Source organism: Mesocricetus auratus, unplaced genomic scaffold (genome assembly GCF_017639785.1).
Source record: "Mesocricetus auratus isolate SY011 unplaced genomic scaffold, BCM_Maur_2.0 Super-Scaffold_100007, whole genome shotgun sequence".
Classification (NCBI taxonomy): domain Eukaryota; kingdom Metazoa; phylum Chordata; class Mammalia; order Rodentia; family Cricetidae; genus Mesocricetus; species Mesocricetus auratus.
In genome coordinates this window covers 7,109,616-7,123,551 of record NW_024429191.1, presented here as the reverse complement: position 1 = coordinate 7,123,551, position 13,936 = coordinate 7,109,616, and the positions used below count along the sequence as shown (strand labels likewise).

At 47.8% G+C, this 13,936-nt stretch overlaps 1 protein-coding gene across 3 annotated transcripts; it reads right to left on the bottom strand.

Annotated features, from left to right (window-relative positions):
* Positions 1-4,437: 4,437 nt before the first annotated feature.
* Septin12 (septin 12) lies at positions 4,438-13,590 on the bottom strand. Of its 3 annotated transcripts, none has more exons than XM_040748135.1 (10): positions 13,504-13,590; positions 12,220-12,404; positions 11,723-11,848; positions 11,573-11,654; positions 9,441-9,578; positions 9,212-9,329; positions 9,035-9,130; positions 5,571-5,667; positions 4,869-4,920; positions 4,438-4,781 (listed from the first exon to the last, which is right to left on the bottom strand). In XM_040748135.1, the coding sequence occupies exons 2-10, from the start codon at positions 12,377-12,379 to the stop codon at positions 4,577-4,579; spliced, it is 1,074 nt and encodes a 357-aa protein (XP_040604069.1). In that variant the 5' UTR covers positions 12,380-12,404; positions 13,504-13,590; the 3' UTR covers positions 4,438-4,576. The 3 variants fall into 3 exon arrangements, with proteins under 3 accessions (XP_040604069.1, XP_040604068.1, XP_040604070.1); XM_040748134.1 differs by having other exon boundaries at positions 13,449-13,587; XM_040748136.1 differs by lacking the exon at positions 11,723-11,848 and having other exon boundaries at positions 13,449-13,587.
* Between the last annotated feature and the right edge of the window lie 346 nt (positions 13,591-13,936).

The window sequence follows — 13,936 nt, the reverse complement described above, 5'->3', positions numbered from 1 at the left end:
TTTGTTAGAGTAGCCATGGGTCACTAACCCTCATGGCATTGCTGTTCTTGGACAGACAGACAGTTTCCCACCCTTTGTTACAGTGGATAGCCTTAGAGGACACTCTACGCACGTGTCCCTGTACGGAACATGTGGCATTGTCCTGGCTAATTTTCAGTTGTCACATGGGGAAGTTAGTACTGACATCTAGCAGGTGAAAGACAGGGATGGCGGAAACCGTTCAAAAGAGTGCAGGGCAGTCCCTTTACCCCACTCCTGATGGAGCGGTGCTGATGCTGTGACCGGCAGTGTTAGAATAACACCCATTCCTAGAAATGCAATTGCTGAGCCAAAAGGACGTGTGTCCTTGAAATACTACGGGCTTTGCCAAGTTCCCGAAGTTCATCTGAAGCTTCAGAACCCATTGTTTCACGGGTAATGTCTCAACCTCTGTGTAGCAATATGCCACCTCTGAGGTGGTGGTTGTGAGTGGTGTGTGTCCACTTGAGCCCTAGGGATAGGAGTTCCCTAAGCCTGGAGTCAGCTAAGTGCAGGGGTACAGAGACAGGCTTGTGATTCACTAAACAGAGAAACAGCAGTATAGCGTTCATAGTCTGGCACCAGCTATGTGTTAGACACAGGGATGAAGCTGAGAAATTCTTGTCCTCCCACAGTGAGGTGGTTTGAAAGAAAATGGCCTCCTAAGAGGGTGGCACTATTGGGAGCTGCACCCTTGTGGGAGAAAGTGTGTCACTGTGGGAGTGGGCTTTAAGGTTTCCTATGCTCAAGCTAAAACCCCTGATCAGGATGCAAACCTCTCAGCTCCTTCTCTAGTACCATGTCTGTCTACATGATGATAATGGACTGAACCTCTAAAATGATAAGCCACTCCAATTCCGTGTTTTCTTTTATAAGAGTTGCCATGGTCATGGTGTCTCTTCACAACAATAGAAACCCTAACTAAGACACATAGCTCCCTAGTGCAGAAGAAAATAAACCATGGGACACAGACATAGCAAGGCCTGAGGACAGTAAGGGGGAACCCTGGGAATGCAGTACACTCGGCAGAATGCTTAACCAGCATGCACAAATCCTTGGGTTTGATCTCCAGCACAGAGAAACTGCCTTCCTCTGCCTGTAGTGTGCTGGGGTTAAAGGTATATGCCACCATGCTCAGTTCAACATTTTTTCTAAGTTAAGGATGCTGTCCTAGTTAGGGTTTCTATTGTGATGAAACACTGTGACCAAAAGCAACTTGGAAAGGGCTTCTCTGGCTTACGTATCCTGAAACACAGTCCACTGGGGGAAGCCAGGGCAGAAACCTGAGGCAGGAGTTGATACAGAGGCCATGATTGGGTGCTGCTTACTGGCGTGCTCCATATGGCTTGTTTAGTCTGCTTTCTTTTTTTTTGGTTTTTGGAGACAGGGTTTCTCTGTGGCTTTGGAGGCTGTCCTGCTAGTCTGCTTTCTTATAGAACCCAGGACTATTAGCCCAGGGCTGGCACCACATAAAATGGGCTGGGTCCTACCCAGTCAGCCATCAATTAAGACAATGTCAGCCATCAATTAAGACACTGTCTTTCACACTTGCCTGCAGCCAGCCCAATCTTATGGAAGCATTTTCTTCTTTCTTTTTCTTTTTTCTTGTACCAAGTTGACATAAAACTAGTCAGCAGCATACTTCATGGAAGGTATGAGTTTTGTTTTGTTTTAAGGACTTTCTAAGATTTATTTTATGAATGAGTGCTTCATCTGCACATACAACTTTGTGTCAAAAGGAGGTATCAGATCCCACTATAGATAGTTGTGAGCCACCATGTGGTTTCTGGGAATTAAAGCAGCCATTGTTTTAAAGGCTGAGCCATCTCTCCAGCCCCTGAGGTATGAATTCTTAAAAGATTCATTTTAATTTTTTATATGTAGATGTGTTATCTGCATGGATGTGTGCACATGTGTGTGTATAGGACCCTCAGAGCCCAGAAGGTGTCAGATCCTCTGGAACTGGAGTTACCCACAGTCATTAGCTATCATGTGGGTGCTGGGAACCAAACCTGGGTCCTCTACAAGAATAACAAGTGCTCTTAACAGCTGAATCATCTCTTCAAATGGGGAGGTATGGCTTCTGTAGCTGCGATAATGCTATTGCTAACTGTGGCCACCAAGTGTCCCAGCTTCTTGGATTCAAGAAGTAGCCTTACCAAGTGGGATCTGTGCACCTCAGAACATTTCTCTGTCTCTTTCTGTCTGGCTCTCTGTTTTGCTCTTGCTTTCAGTGCTACAGAGCCAACCCATGGCTTTGTGCATGCTAGACAAGTGCTCTACCCAGATCTGATGCTCATACTTTGTACTACATGTCTGTGTTTGTGCACGCGTGTGCATGTGCATGGGTGCTACATGTCTATGTATTTGTGTGTGTGCATCCACATGTGTGTGGGGGCCAGATGTAGATGTCAAGTGTCTCTATCAATCACTCCACCTCAGTTTTTTAAAAAGATTTATTTATTATGCATACAGTGTTCTGCCTGCGTGTATGCCTGCAGCCCAAAAGTGAGCACCAGATGTCATTCTAGATGGTTGTAAACCACCATGTGGTTACTGGGAATTGAACTCTGGAAGAGCAGCCAGTGCTTTTAACCTCTGAGCCTTCTCTCCAGCCCCTCCACCTCGTTTTGTTTTGTTTTTAAGACAGGGTTACTCGCCGGACGTTGGTGGTGCATGCCTTTAATCCCAGCACTTGGGAGGCAGAGGCAGGCGGATCTCTGTGAGTTCGAGGCCAGCCTGGTCTACAGAGCGAGTTCTAGGACAGCCTCCAAAACAATACAGAGAAACGTTGTCTTGAAAAAAAAAAAAAGACAAGGTTACTCACAACCTAGAGCTCGTTGATTGGACTAGAATGGTTGGCCACTCCCCCAGTGCTGGGGCTGCAATTACTTTTACATGGGTGCTGAGGACCCAAACCCAAACTCAAATCCTCATGATTGTTCAACAAGTAAATGAACCCTACTGAACCCTCTCCCCAGCCCAGCCCAGCCCATCTATCTTTGAGAGTTCCAGAGAGTTCTATGAGAGTACAACTCCTAGGCTCTGCCATGAGCCCTCCTCTGTGCCCACATTCCATCGCATTGTGTAGCTCTGTCTCCGGTCCACTTCCACTGACTGTGGCAGGCATGTTCTAGGACTCAGTCTGTTTATTTGAATATCACACAGTGCTACAAGTGTGACACTGTCATCCCTACTGTATAGGTTTCAAGACTGAGGAAAAGGAAGAGTCAGTTTCTTGTCCCCTGGGGATTTCCCACCAACTTTAAGACAAAGGTCAGAACACCAATAATGTTGGGGCAGGGCAGCAATAAGTTCTCATGGCTTCACCTGGGCTAGGAGCGAGAGGTCATGACAGCAGGAGCCTGACCGGTGCCTAGGTTCAGGGCTAAGACTAAAGTCATGTGCTACCACTGCCCTGCTTTATTGATCATATTTTGTTTGGCTTGGTGTTTGGAGACAGGGATTCTCTGTGTAGCCCTTACTGTACAGGACTTGCTCTGTAGACCAGGCTGGCCTTGAACTCAGAGATCCGCCTGCCTCTGCCTCCCAAGTTCTGGGATTAAAGGTGTGTGCCACCACCACCCAACATATTTACCATATTCTAAGGTAAGTACTGTTCTACTGAACTACATGCTCAGCCCAAGAATACACACACACACACACACACACACACACACACACACACACACACACACACACAGAGTACTGCTGTACTGCAGCCCAGGATGGCTTCTAATTGACTATCTAGTTGAAGATAACCTTGAATTTGTTGTTGTTGTGTGTGTGTGTGTGTGTGTGTGTGTGTGTGTGTATTCTTTATTTTGTTTTTCATGATAAGACTTCTCTGTGTAGCCCCAGGTGTCTTGGAACTAGATCTGTAGACCAGGCTGGCCTTGAATTTAGAGAGTCCCCAGCCTCTGCCTCCCAAATGCTGGGATTAAAGGCGTGCCCCACCACTGCCCGCTTGGATTCTTTTTTTTTTTTTTGAGACTGGGTTTCTCTGCGGCTTTGGAGGCTGTCCTGTAACTAGCTCTTGTAGACCAGGCTGGTCTCGAACTCACAGAGATCCGCCTGCCTCTGCCTCCCAAGTGCTGGGATTAAAGGCGTGCGTCACCAACGCCCGGCTTGGATTCTTTTTTCAATGAGAATTTACTAAAAAGTTGGGCTCATCCTGGATATGAACCAGAAACCACTCACACCCTAAGGGAGAATCGTACCCCTAGACCAACAAGCCTCCAAACCTTGAATTTCTTATCCGGTTTCTTCCGTCTGCGTGCTAGGGTTACAGATGTGCACTCTGCCTGCTTTATGTGTGCTGTAGAGCAAACCTGGGGCTCTGGGTATGCCAGTCATTGTACCAGCTGTGCCACAGCCACCCCAAGCATCATATTTTTATATCAGACTGGCTCAGAGGACTCATTTACAAACCCTTTAGTTGTCAAAGCACAGCTTCTTGGACAAAGCAACATCAGTTTCTCATAGATGCTCTAGTACATGGGTGTGTTGGGGGCTGGCAGCTGAGGAGTGGAGAGGCCTAGCAGCCATAGATAACTCCTCAGCACTCATCTTCCCTGGGATCCTTGTTAGCTCGCTTTCGGACCTTCCCTGGTCCAGGGGACATCAGCTGTCCTGGGGAGGCTGGGGCCAGGTTCACCCAGCCTGGCCCTCGGGGCAGCAAGTGGCTCTCATTGAGTCTGAGGACCCGGTAGTTCTCATAGTGGACATTGTGGGTGATGTCCTTCAGGTCCTGGAGATGGGAGCTGAATAACAGGAGGTAAATCAGCCGAGGCCATAATGGTCCCAGACCCACCCCTTTTCAGCTGAACACAGGATACCCCACACCTCACCGGATGAGCAGGTCTCTCAGGAGAAGAAACTCACAGTGCGCCATGTTCTCCACTGCAAGACATAGGGCCTAGCACAGCTCTGTCCTCTCAGAGAGGGCAGAGTACAAGGCTGCTGCTTGTTATGGTGCCTTCTGGATCTGCCATGCCATGTCCCTCCTCCTCCTCCTCCTCCTCCCCTTCCTCTTCCTCCCCAGATCATTCATTCACTTATTCATTTTTGTATTTGGGGCCTGGTTCCTACAAATAATTGCTAAGCCAATGAACCCACACTGTACCAAAAACAAATGCATGTTTCTTTTCTTTTCTTTTCTTTGAGTCAGGGTCTCAGATAGCCCAGGTTGGCCTCAAACTTGCTAAGTAGCCAAGGATGACCTTGAACTTCTGATCCTCCTGCCTCCACCTCTCCCATGCTAGGATTACAAGTGTGCCACCATGCTTGTTCCATATGTTTTTAATAATGATAATAGTAAGCCAGGGAGCTGAGTGAGATGGTCCAGAACTGTAATAACAGCACTTGAGAGGCTGAGGTAAGAAATCCTACTTCTAACCACATGGCGGGGCTGCTTTAAATTTTGACAAGCCCAGGTTGCCTTCCAGGTGTGGGCAGCTGCCCAGCAAGGGATGGGAAAGATGCGGTGGATGTAGAGTATGCCCTGTTCCCAACCCCCACCCGCTGCATGCCTACCATGTCCTCAGACTTACCTTCAATGATGCCCCACTTGGTCTTCCGGCCCAGGACACACCTCCCATTCACCAGGTGCTCTCTGTCAGCCCCCACCACAGCAAAAGGGATCTGCTCCTAAGAGAGAGGGGAGAAGAAAATGAGGCAGGAGGCAGGCACGTAAAACTAGGAAGTCTCAAAACACCAACTGGGATTCTTGCTACCCTCACCTCCTCTATAAATGATTCTAGTGCAAGGCTGTTCAGATGATGGTGAAGTGCCCGGCATAGTTACCGTTAGCAGAGTAACGCAAGGAAATGGCATTGTTACTAACTCCCACATTAATAATATAGTCTTGGGGGAAAGAGTGTGGCTTAGAGTTTAGCATGAACAAGGCCCTGAGTTTAATTCATCAGTCTGAATGCACACACACACACACACACACACACACACACACACACACACACACACACACACACGAAAGAGAGAGAGTATAATATTGGTAATATCAAATATCTTACTTAGGAATGAGACAGTAATGATTTTCAGAAGTTATAATCAGGGGTTAAATAGGAATTATATATAATAGGAGCTGGGCCCTTGTAACTAATGGTCAAATTGAATTAGTCCCCTCATGTTTTCCTTCATAAACTTTTAAGGATGGGTGTGGTAGCACATGCCTTTAATCCCAGTACTTGGGAAACAGAGGCAGGGGGATCTCTATGAGTTTGAGGCTAGCCTGATCTACAGTGAGTTCCAGGACACCCAGAGCTGTGTAGATAGACCATGGCTCAAAAACCAACCAAATAGGTTCAATTCCCAGTATCCACATGGGAGCTAACAGCTATCTATAACTCCAAGATATATTCTCACACAGACATGCATGCAGGCAAAATACCAATGTACATTAAATAAATAAAAAAAAATCAAGCCGGGCGTTGGTGGCGCACACCTTTAATCCCAGCACTCGGGAGGCAGAGGCAGGCGGATCTCTGTGAGTTCGAGGCTATCCTGGTCTGCAAGAGCTAGTTCCAGGACAGCCTCCAAAGCCACAGAGAAACCCTGTCTCGAAAAACAAAAACAAAACAAAAACAAAAAAATCAAATAAACAACAACAAAACTCTCAGGAGTTTACTTAAAATTTTAATTGCATTTAGTTTTCATTTGTGTGTATGTGTACATGTATGTGTGGGTACATGACACATTGTCAAAGGACAACTTGGGAGTTAGTTATCTCCTTCTACCATGTGGGTCCAGAGGATAGAACTCAGGTCGTTAAACTTGGTGGAAAACACCTTTACCAGCTCCATCATAAACCTAAAAAGATTCTTTTAATTTATTATTTGAATTACAAGTTATTTTTATTTACTTTTTGAGACAGGATCTTACTGGGTACCCCTAAGTTTTTCTTTAACTTGCTATACAGACCAGGGTGAACTTGAACTCACAGAGACTCTACTCCTCTACATCCCAAGTGCTGGCATTAAAGGTGTGTGACACCGTGCCTGGCTTTGATTTTTTGAAATTGCATTTATGTATTTATTTTTAAAGATTTAAAAGTAGGGGTTGGAGAAAAGGCTCAGTTGATAAGAGCACATGCTCTTATAGAGGACACCAGGTCGATTCCCAGTATCCACATTAGTCAGCTCACAGCTGCCCAGAATTCCAGCTTCAGGCAGCCAACCTCTCTCACCTTTTTGGGCACATGTACAGACACACATATATGCACATAAAGAATAAAAAAATTTAGCCGGGTGTTGGTGGCACACGTCTTTAATCCCAGCACTCAGGAGGCAGAGGCAGGTGAATCTCTGTGAGTTCGAGGCCAGCCTGGTCTACAAGAGCTAGTTTCAGGACAGCCTCCAAAGCCACAGAGAAATCCTGCCTCGAGAAAAAAAAAACCAAATTAAAAAAAATTTTAAAAAGATTCAAAATTGTTATTTTAATTTCTGTATGTGTGTGTTCATACAGGTATGTGTGCATGTGAGCGGTATTGGGTCCCCTGAGCCGAGTGGAAGGTGACGGGGAGTTGCTGGACCTGAGTGCTGGAAACAGAGCTTGGCTCTTCTGGAAAAGCATCCAGGCTCCTAACCTTTGAGACATTTCTCTAACTGCTGTCTGTCTGTCTGTCTGAAAGAGGGAGGGTGGGAGAAGGCAGGAGGAGGGGTCGGGAGGGGGAGGGGGACGCAAGTGCACTCGTTGGAGGTCAGAGGATTCTCTTCTTCCACCATGTAGGTCCCAGGATTGCGCTGAAGCCACTCAGCTTGAACAAGCACCCTTAGCCATTTTGTTTTCTGAGACAGGATCTTGTATCCCAGACTGGTGTGAACTCACTACATAGCCAAGGATGAGCTTGAACGTCTGACCCTCCTGACTCCACCTCTCAAGTGCTGCATTACAGGCGAGCACTGCCACGTTCTTCATCAACTTAAAAAACTTATTTAATTTTATTACTATTGTTTGGAATACTGGAGATGGAAATCAGGGCCTCAGGCACACTAGGCATGTGCTCTACTTCTGCACTGCATACCATGGACCTGGGATGCTTCTCTTCTGAGGTGATGGGGATCAAGCTCAGGGCCTCCACACACTCAACAACATACAGTTCTACTGGCACAAAAGCCCATTAAAGCCGGGCAGTGGTGGCGCAGCCTTTAATCCTAGCACTTGGGAGGCAGAGGCAGGCAGATCTCTGTGAGTTCGAGGCCAGGTTGGTCTATAAAGCTACACAGAGAAACCCTGTCTGGAAAAAACAAAACAAAAAAGTCCATGTTTTCTGTCCTCTGGAGTTGCTTTTGGGTCATACTGCAGGGTTACTAGTAGATTTAGAGACTGGCCCAAAGAACCTAAAATGTTCACCTCCTTGTCACCCACGCAGGAGTCACACCTGGTCACCCACACAGTAGTTTGCCAGGTACTATACTCCTTTTCTCACTTGTAACTGGAAGGAAAAATTCAAACGCGTCTGTCCCCCTGTCCTTGGTTTGGTTTTCTTGAGACAAGGGATCACTATATAGCCCAAGCTAATGTAACCCAGGCTGGTCTTACATTCACAATCTTTCTGCCTCAGCCTCCTCGGTGCTAGGGTTACAATAACTAATAGTTCAATTTTAATAATTATAACTACAACTACATTAATATTTTTTATTTTTTACTTATACTTGAACCTGTGCCTGTGTGTACACATGAAAGGTGTATTCCACTGTGTCTGGTTTCCCTTGTCCATTTTAAAATTTGATTATCTTTTATTATTGAGTAGTGAGAGTTCTTTATATATTAGAATGTAAAGCCACGGCTGGCAAACGCTTCTTCCCATTCTATGGGTTCTCTGATGAGAGCCATTTCTTGCTCATCTTGAATTTGTGAACAAATGAAGAATCTTTAAGTATATACACACATTTCCTGAAACTGAGGAAAGAGATCAGTTTTTTGATGGAAAGGATGCGTGGAAGAAAATCGAATGGCCTCAGTGTCACTGGCCTTCTGCACCTTTGTAACATCTTACCCGGATCTTACTGTTAAGGAGCTGGTCGTTGACATCCTCATCAAAACACTTCTGTGGGTACACATCGATGCAGTGCGTTTTCAGGTTTTGCTGGATCTGGGGAACCAAGCATATGTGATCTCAGCACAGCACTCACTCTGCACACTGACCCAGCTCCGCCCTGGGCCCCCAGATCACCCTGCTTCTGAAGGCGTCTCGTTCTTCAATGGTCAGGCTGTCAGCCCGGGCGATCACGGGCACCACATTCACAGTCCGGCACAGCCGCCGCAGGAACTCAATGTCCAGGGGCCGTAGGCTGCCCAGGAGAGGACAGTGACAGTGGGGGGAGTGGATGGAGGAGTGAGGGACAGAAGCCAACCCAAAGCTCCCATCAAGTGGCCCTCCCACAGCCAGTGGGTCACCTCACCAGTGGCCGGTGGGTGGTACAAAGTACACGCAGCAGTGCACACGGGTGTCGGGGATGTGGCGCTGGCGGGTGATGAGAAGCTCCTCCTGCAGATACTGCTCATACTGTTGGTTGATGTAGCTCAGGATAGGGTCCCAGCTGGGGCAGAGATGTCCCCTCAGTGCCACCTCCCCAGGACTCACCACCTCCTGGCCTCTGGGTGGTCTATCTGCATTCTCAGAGAAACACAGAAACCTCTGCCTCTCATAAAGTGAGCATAGTAATAGCACTTATTGGCTGTGCCTGGTGCTGCAGGCTTGTCATCCCAGCTACTCAAGAAACTGAGGCAGGAGGGTTACAAGTTCAAAGCCAGCCTTTGGGAAACCAATTCTCAAAAACAGTAAAAATTGGAGCTGGGGATGGCATTCAGTGTTTGCTAACACAGACCACATCTTAGGTTCATTCTCCAGCACTAACACATGCACATCCTAACATCTATATCACGTATATCATATGTGTATAAAATTTGCTTGGACCAGAATGGTCCAAGACACCACGGGTTCTCACCTAGTGGCTGCAAAAGTCTCTCTGTGTGTTTGTGTGCGTGTATATGTGTGTGCACCTGTGTGGAGGTCAGAGGTCACTTTTGCCTGTCTTTCTTAGTTGTTCTCTACCGTGTAGCTATGCCTAACTTGGATTTATCTTATTTTATGTGTGTTTTACCTTCACGACTGTTGTAATTTGAATGTTATTGGCTCCCTTAAGCTCACAGGGAATGATACTGTTAAGAGGTGTGGCTTTGTTGCAGCAGGTATGGTCTTATTGGAGGAAATTTGTCACTGTGGGGGTGGGCTTTGAGGGCTCATATATGCTTAAGCCATGCCCAGTGTCTCAGACCACTTCCTGTTGCCTGCAGATCAAGATGTAGAACTCTCAACTCCTTCTCAGCACCATGTCTGCCTGGATGCCACCATGTCTCACCATAATGATAATGGACTAAATGTTTTTTCTTTATCAGAGTGGCCACGGTCGGCTGGGTGGTGATGGTGCATGCCTTTAATCCCAGCACTTGGGAGGCAGAGGCAGGCAGAGTTTGAGGTCAGCCTGGTCTACAGAGCTAGTTCTAGGACAGCTAGAGCTAAGTAAAGAACCCTGTCTTGAAAAAGCAAACAAGCAGAGAGTTGCCGAGGTCATGACATCTCTTCACAGCAATAGAAACCCTAACTAAGACAATGACACAATGGAAATCAGAAGAGATCACTGGATCCCCTGGAACTAGACCAGAGTCTTCTGCGAGAGCAACAACTTCCCTTAACCTCTGAGCCATCTCTCCAGCCCATGGCCTGGAACTTTCTATTAGAGCAGGCTGTTCTTGAGCTCAGAGAGATCCACCTGCCTTTGCCTCCAGATCAAGTGCTGGGATTAAAGGCAAATGCCAGCTGGGCACAGTGGTGCATGCTTTAATCCCAGCACTCAGGAGGTAGAGACAGGTGGGTCTCTGTGAGTTTGAGGCCAGCCTGGTCTACAGAGTGAGTTCCAGGACAGCCAGGGTTACACAGAGAAACCCTGTCTCAAAAACAACAAACAAAAGGCAGGTGCCACTGAGTTGACCTGGTATGCTGAGATAATGTCTTTCAATGACCTGAGGCTCACAGGATCCCTTGTCTTTGCCTCCCCAACAATAGGACCTCAGGAATACACCCCATGAGGGTCCTGGAAATAAGCTTAGGTTCTCTTGCTTTCAAGGCCCTGTGCCGGGCCTTCCAACTCTGGGCTCCTGGCAGCACAACACTCCAACAGACTTCCTGACTGATCCTGCCCTTGCTGTGCAAGATTCTAACGCTGAACTATCGTACTAAACCATGTGCTCAGCCCTGTTCTCACTTTTTGTTTTGAGATAAGAGTTGCTCAGTCTGGCTTTGAACTCATGATTCTTCTGCTTTAGCTGCCAGAGTGCAGGGATTACAGAAGTAGGGACCTCTGGTGCTTTTATTGAGCACCAGCTGTGTACTAGACAGCTGGCTGAGACCTGTACATACTCAGCACTCTTCAATTCTGGAGGGCAAGGTGAGTATAGGGAACAGGTTCACAGGTGACACAGACAGAAGACACAGGTCACTCCAGGGTGGCCTTCCACACACCACAGGACCCACCACTTGTCATTGTTGATCTGGTCTCCAAAGCCAGGAGTATCTGTCACTGTCAGCTTCAGCTTCAGTCCCTTCTCCTCGATGACTGCAAGAGGGAGAGAGATGGAAGACTATGGCCTGGCAGCGCCCATGGGGGCAGGCAGGGCCACTCACCATGTGTCACAGAATGCAGCTCCAGGGTTTGTGGCATGGGTAACTCCAGGTTGGGTAGACTTGACTGCCACACTTTGGACTTGAACAGCGTGTTCACCATGGTGGACTTGCCCAGCCCACTTTGCCCTGGGAGATACAGAACACAGTGGCCAAGGATATACATATCTCATAGGGTGTGTGTGTGTGTGTGTGTGTGTGTGTGTGTGTGTGTGTGTGTGTGTGTGTGTAGGAAAATAATAGGACAACTTTTGGGACTTGGTTCTGTCTGTGGGTTCTGAGCCATCTACTGCATAAGTATCTGCAATAGAGCAAGGTCATTCATGGTTGCTGTGTTACGGGTGGTTTTGTATCTAAGTAATCAACATCACTCATATATTTAATTTCAACTCTTCTGTGAGCTGGTAGGTCACAGACTGTGTCCAGGACAGGTAACAGGTGAGGGTCCATGCCATGGAATCTTCTTTCATTTTCCCTCTGTGGCTCTGCCCCTAACTTACCTACTACCATGATGTTGAACTCGAACCCAGTCTTCATGGCCTTGATCCTCAGCTGGTCTAGCACAGCCTCAATGCCCACAGAACCAAGTATCTCACAGGGTGGGGTTCTGGGGCTGGAAGGCCTTGAAGAGCAGGGAGAGAGTGATCGCCTCTCGTCCATGGGGCAGAGGATACAGTGGTGCCTGCTGCAGGAGAGAAGGGGTGTGTTTCGAGGGCTGGGGCTCAGAGGGGCTACTCTGAGTAAACGTTTCTTTTGAAAAAAGGTCTTAAGTAGCCCAGGCTGACCTCTCTCTACTCTGTAGCTGAAGATGACCTTGAACTCCTAATTCTCCTGCCTCTACCTCCAAAGTGCAAGGATTACAGACATGTACCACCATGCCCAGTTTTAAATTATGCCGAGGATAGAACCCAGGGCTTCATGCACCCTGGACAAGAACTCTACCAGTCGAGCTAAATCCTGGTCCATGCACCACCCCTCAGTGTTACACTGCAGTTTAGGCCAATCTGGAACTCCCTAAGTAGCTCAGGCGAGAACAGCCTTGAGTTTGTGGCAATCCTTGCGCCTCTATTTCCCAAGTGCTGGGATTATAGGTGGCACCACCATATCTGTCTGGAGTTCTCACTTCCAAACTATAACTGAACATGTTGTTCCCGGCTATGCTCTATACCCCCTGGTCAGACTGAGTCCCCATCCTGAGACAGTCTTGTCTCAGGAATCTACCCTTTCCCTACTCTTTTTTTTTTTTTTTTTTTTGGTTTTTCGAGACAGGGTTTCTCTGTAGCTTTGGAGGCTGTCCTGGAACTCACTTTGTAGACCAGGCTGGCTTCGAACTCACAGAGATCCGCCTGCCTCTGCCTCCCGAGGGCTGGGATTAAAGGCGTGCACCACCAACGCCCGGCCCTTTCCCTACTCTTATCAGTGGCCTTCCCACTCAGACCCCAGTGTTTGTGGCTGAACTGGAGCCCTTAAAGAGCCAGACACAGTTAGGGGCAAATGGGCTGTCAATGTCTCAACAGGGAACTTGAGGAAGGGGCTTCACTTTCCCCAGGTGACAATGAGCAGAGTTGGAAGGGGTGGAAACAGATCTTTAATGAAGGAAATATGCAGACACACACACACACACACACACACACACACACACACACACACACACACACATACACACACACACACACACACACACACACACAGTACAGGGGTTGGGGGACAGGCTGCAATGGGCAGGCACCTGGGGGCAGCAACCAAAAACACAGAGAAAGAGAAGAAGCTGGCTCTTGTGGCACCTGGAGAATGAGTCTCTTGGGGGAGCTGGGAGCAGCTGGCAGGCCCTGGGGTGCGCTGAGGGGGAGGGGAGAGCTGGCAGTTAGACACAGAATCTAAGCCTCCTTCCTTCTTCCTCCTTCCTGTGACCTACCCCCTCCCCCTCATGCAGGAGGGGCTAAAGCCAGAACCTGTTGCTTCACCCTAAACTCTTAAACCCTAATCCCAGGCAATGGCCCTGGCCTCATAACGCAAGACTCCCTGCTAGAGACAACTCCCTCATCAAGACTCCAGAGTTGATAAAAGTCATTTTCCACTTCCAAGTTCAAGGGCCTTAGCTTTCTGTTCAGGAACTGTGAATGGAGTCCCACTGCCTAGAAACTGGCACCCCAAGGGTAACCCTGTCTCTGGGCACCTACCTGCTGGGGAACTCTGAGATTCAAAGTAATCTGCACC

Bases quoted from the DNA above. Each gene is read 5' to 3' on its own strand.
- Septin12 (XM_040748135.1), bottom strand. From the start codon at position 12,379: ATGGACGAGAGGCGATCACTCTCTCCCTGCTCTTCAAGGCCTTCCAGC. The intron at 4,921-5,570 runs GTAAGTCTGAGG...TATGTCTTGCAG, and splicing joins CAAGTGGGGCATCATTGAAG to TGGAGAACATGGCGCACTGT. The intron at 4,782-4,868 runs GTGAGGTGTGGG...CCTGTTATTCAG, and splicing joins CTGAGAGACCTGCTCATCCG to CTCCCATCTCCAGGACCTGA.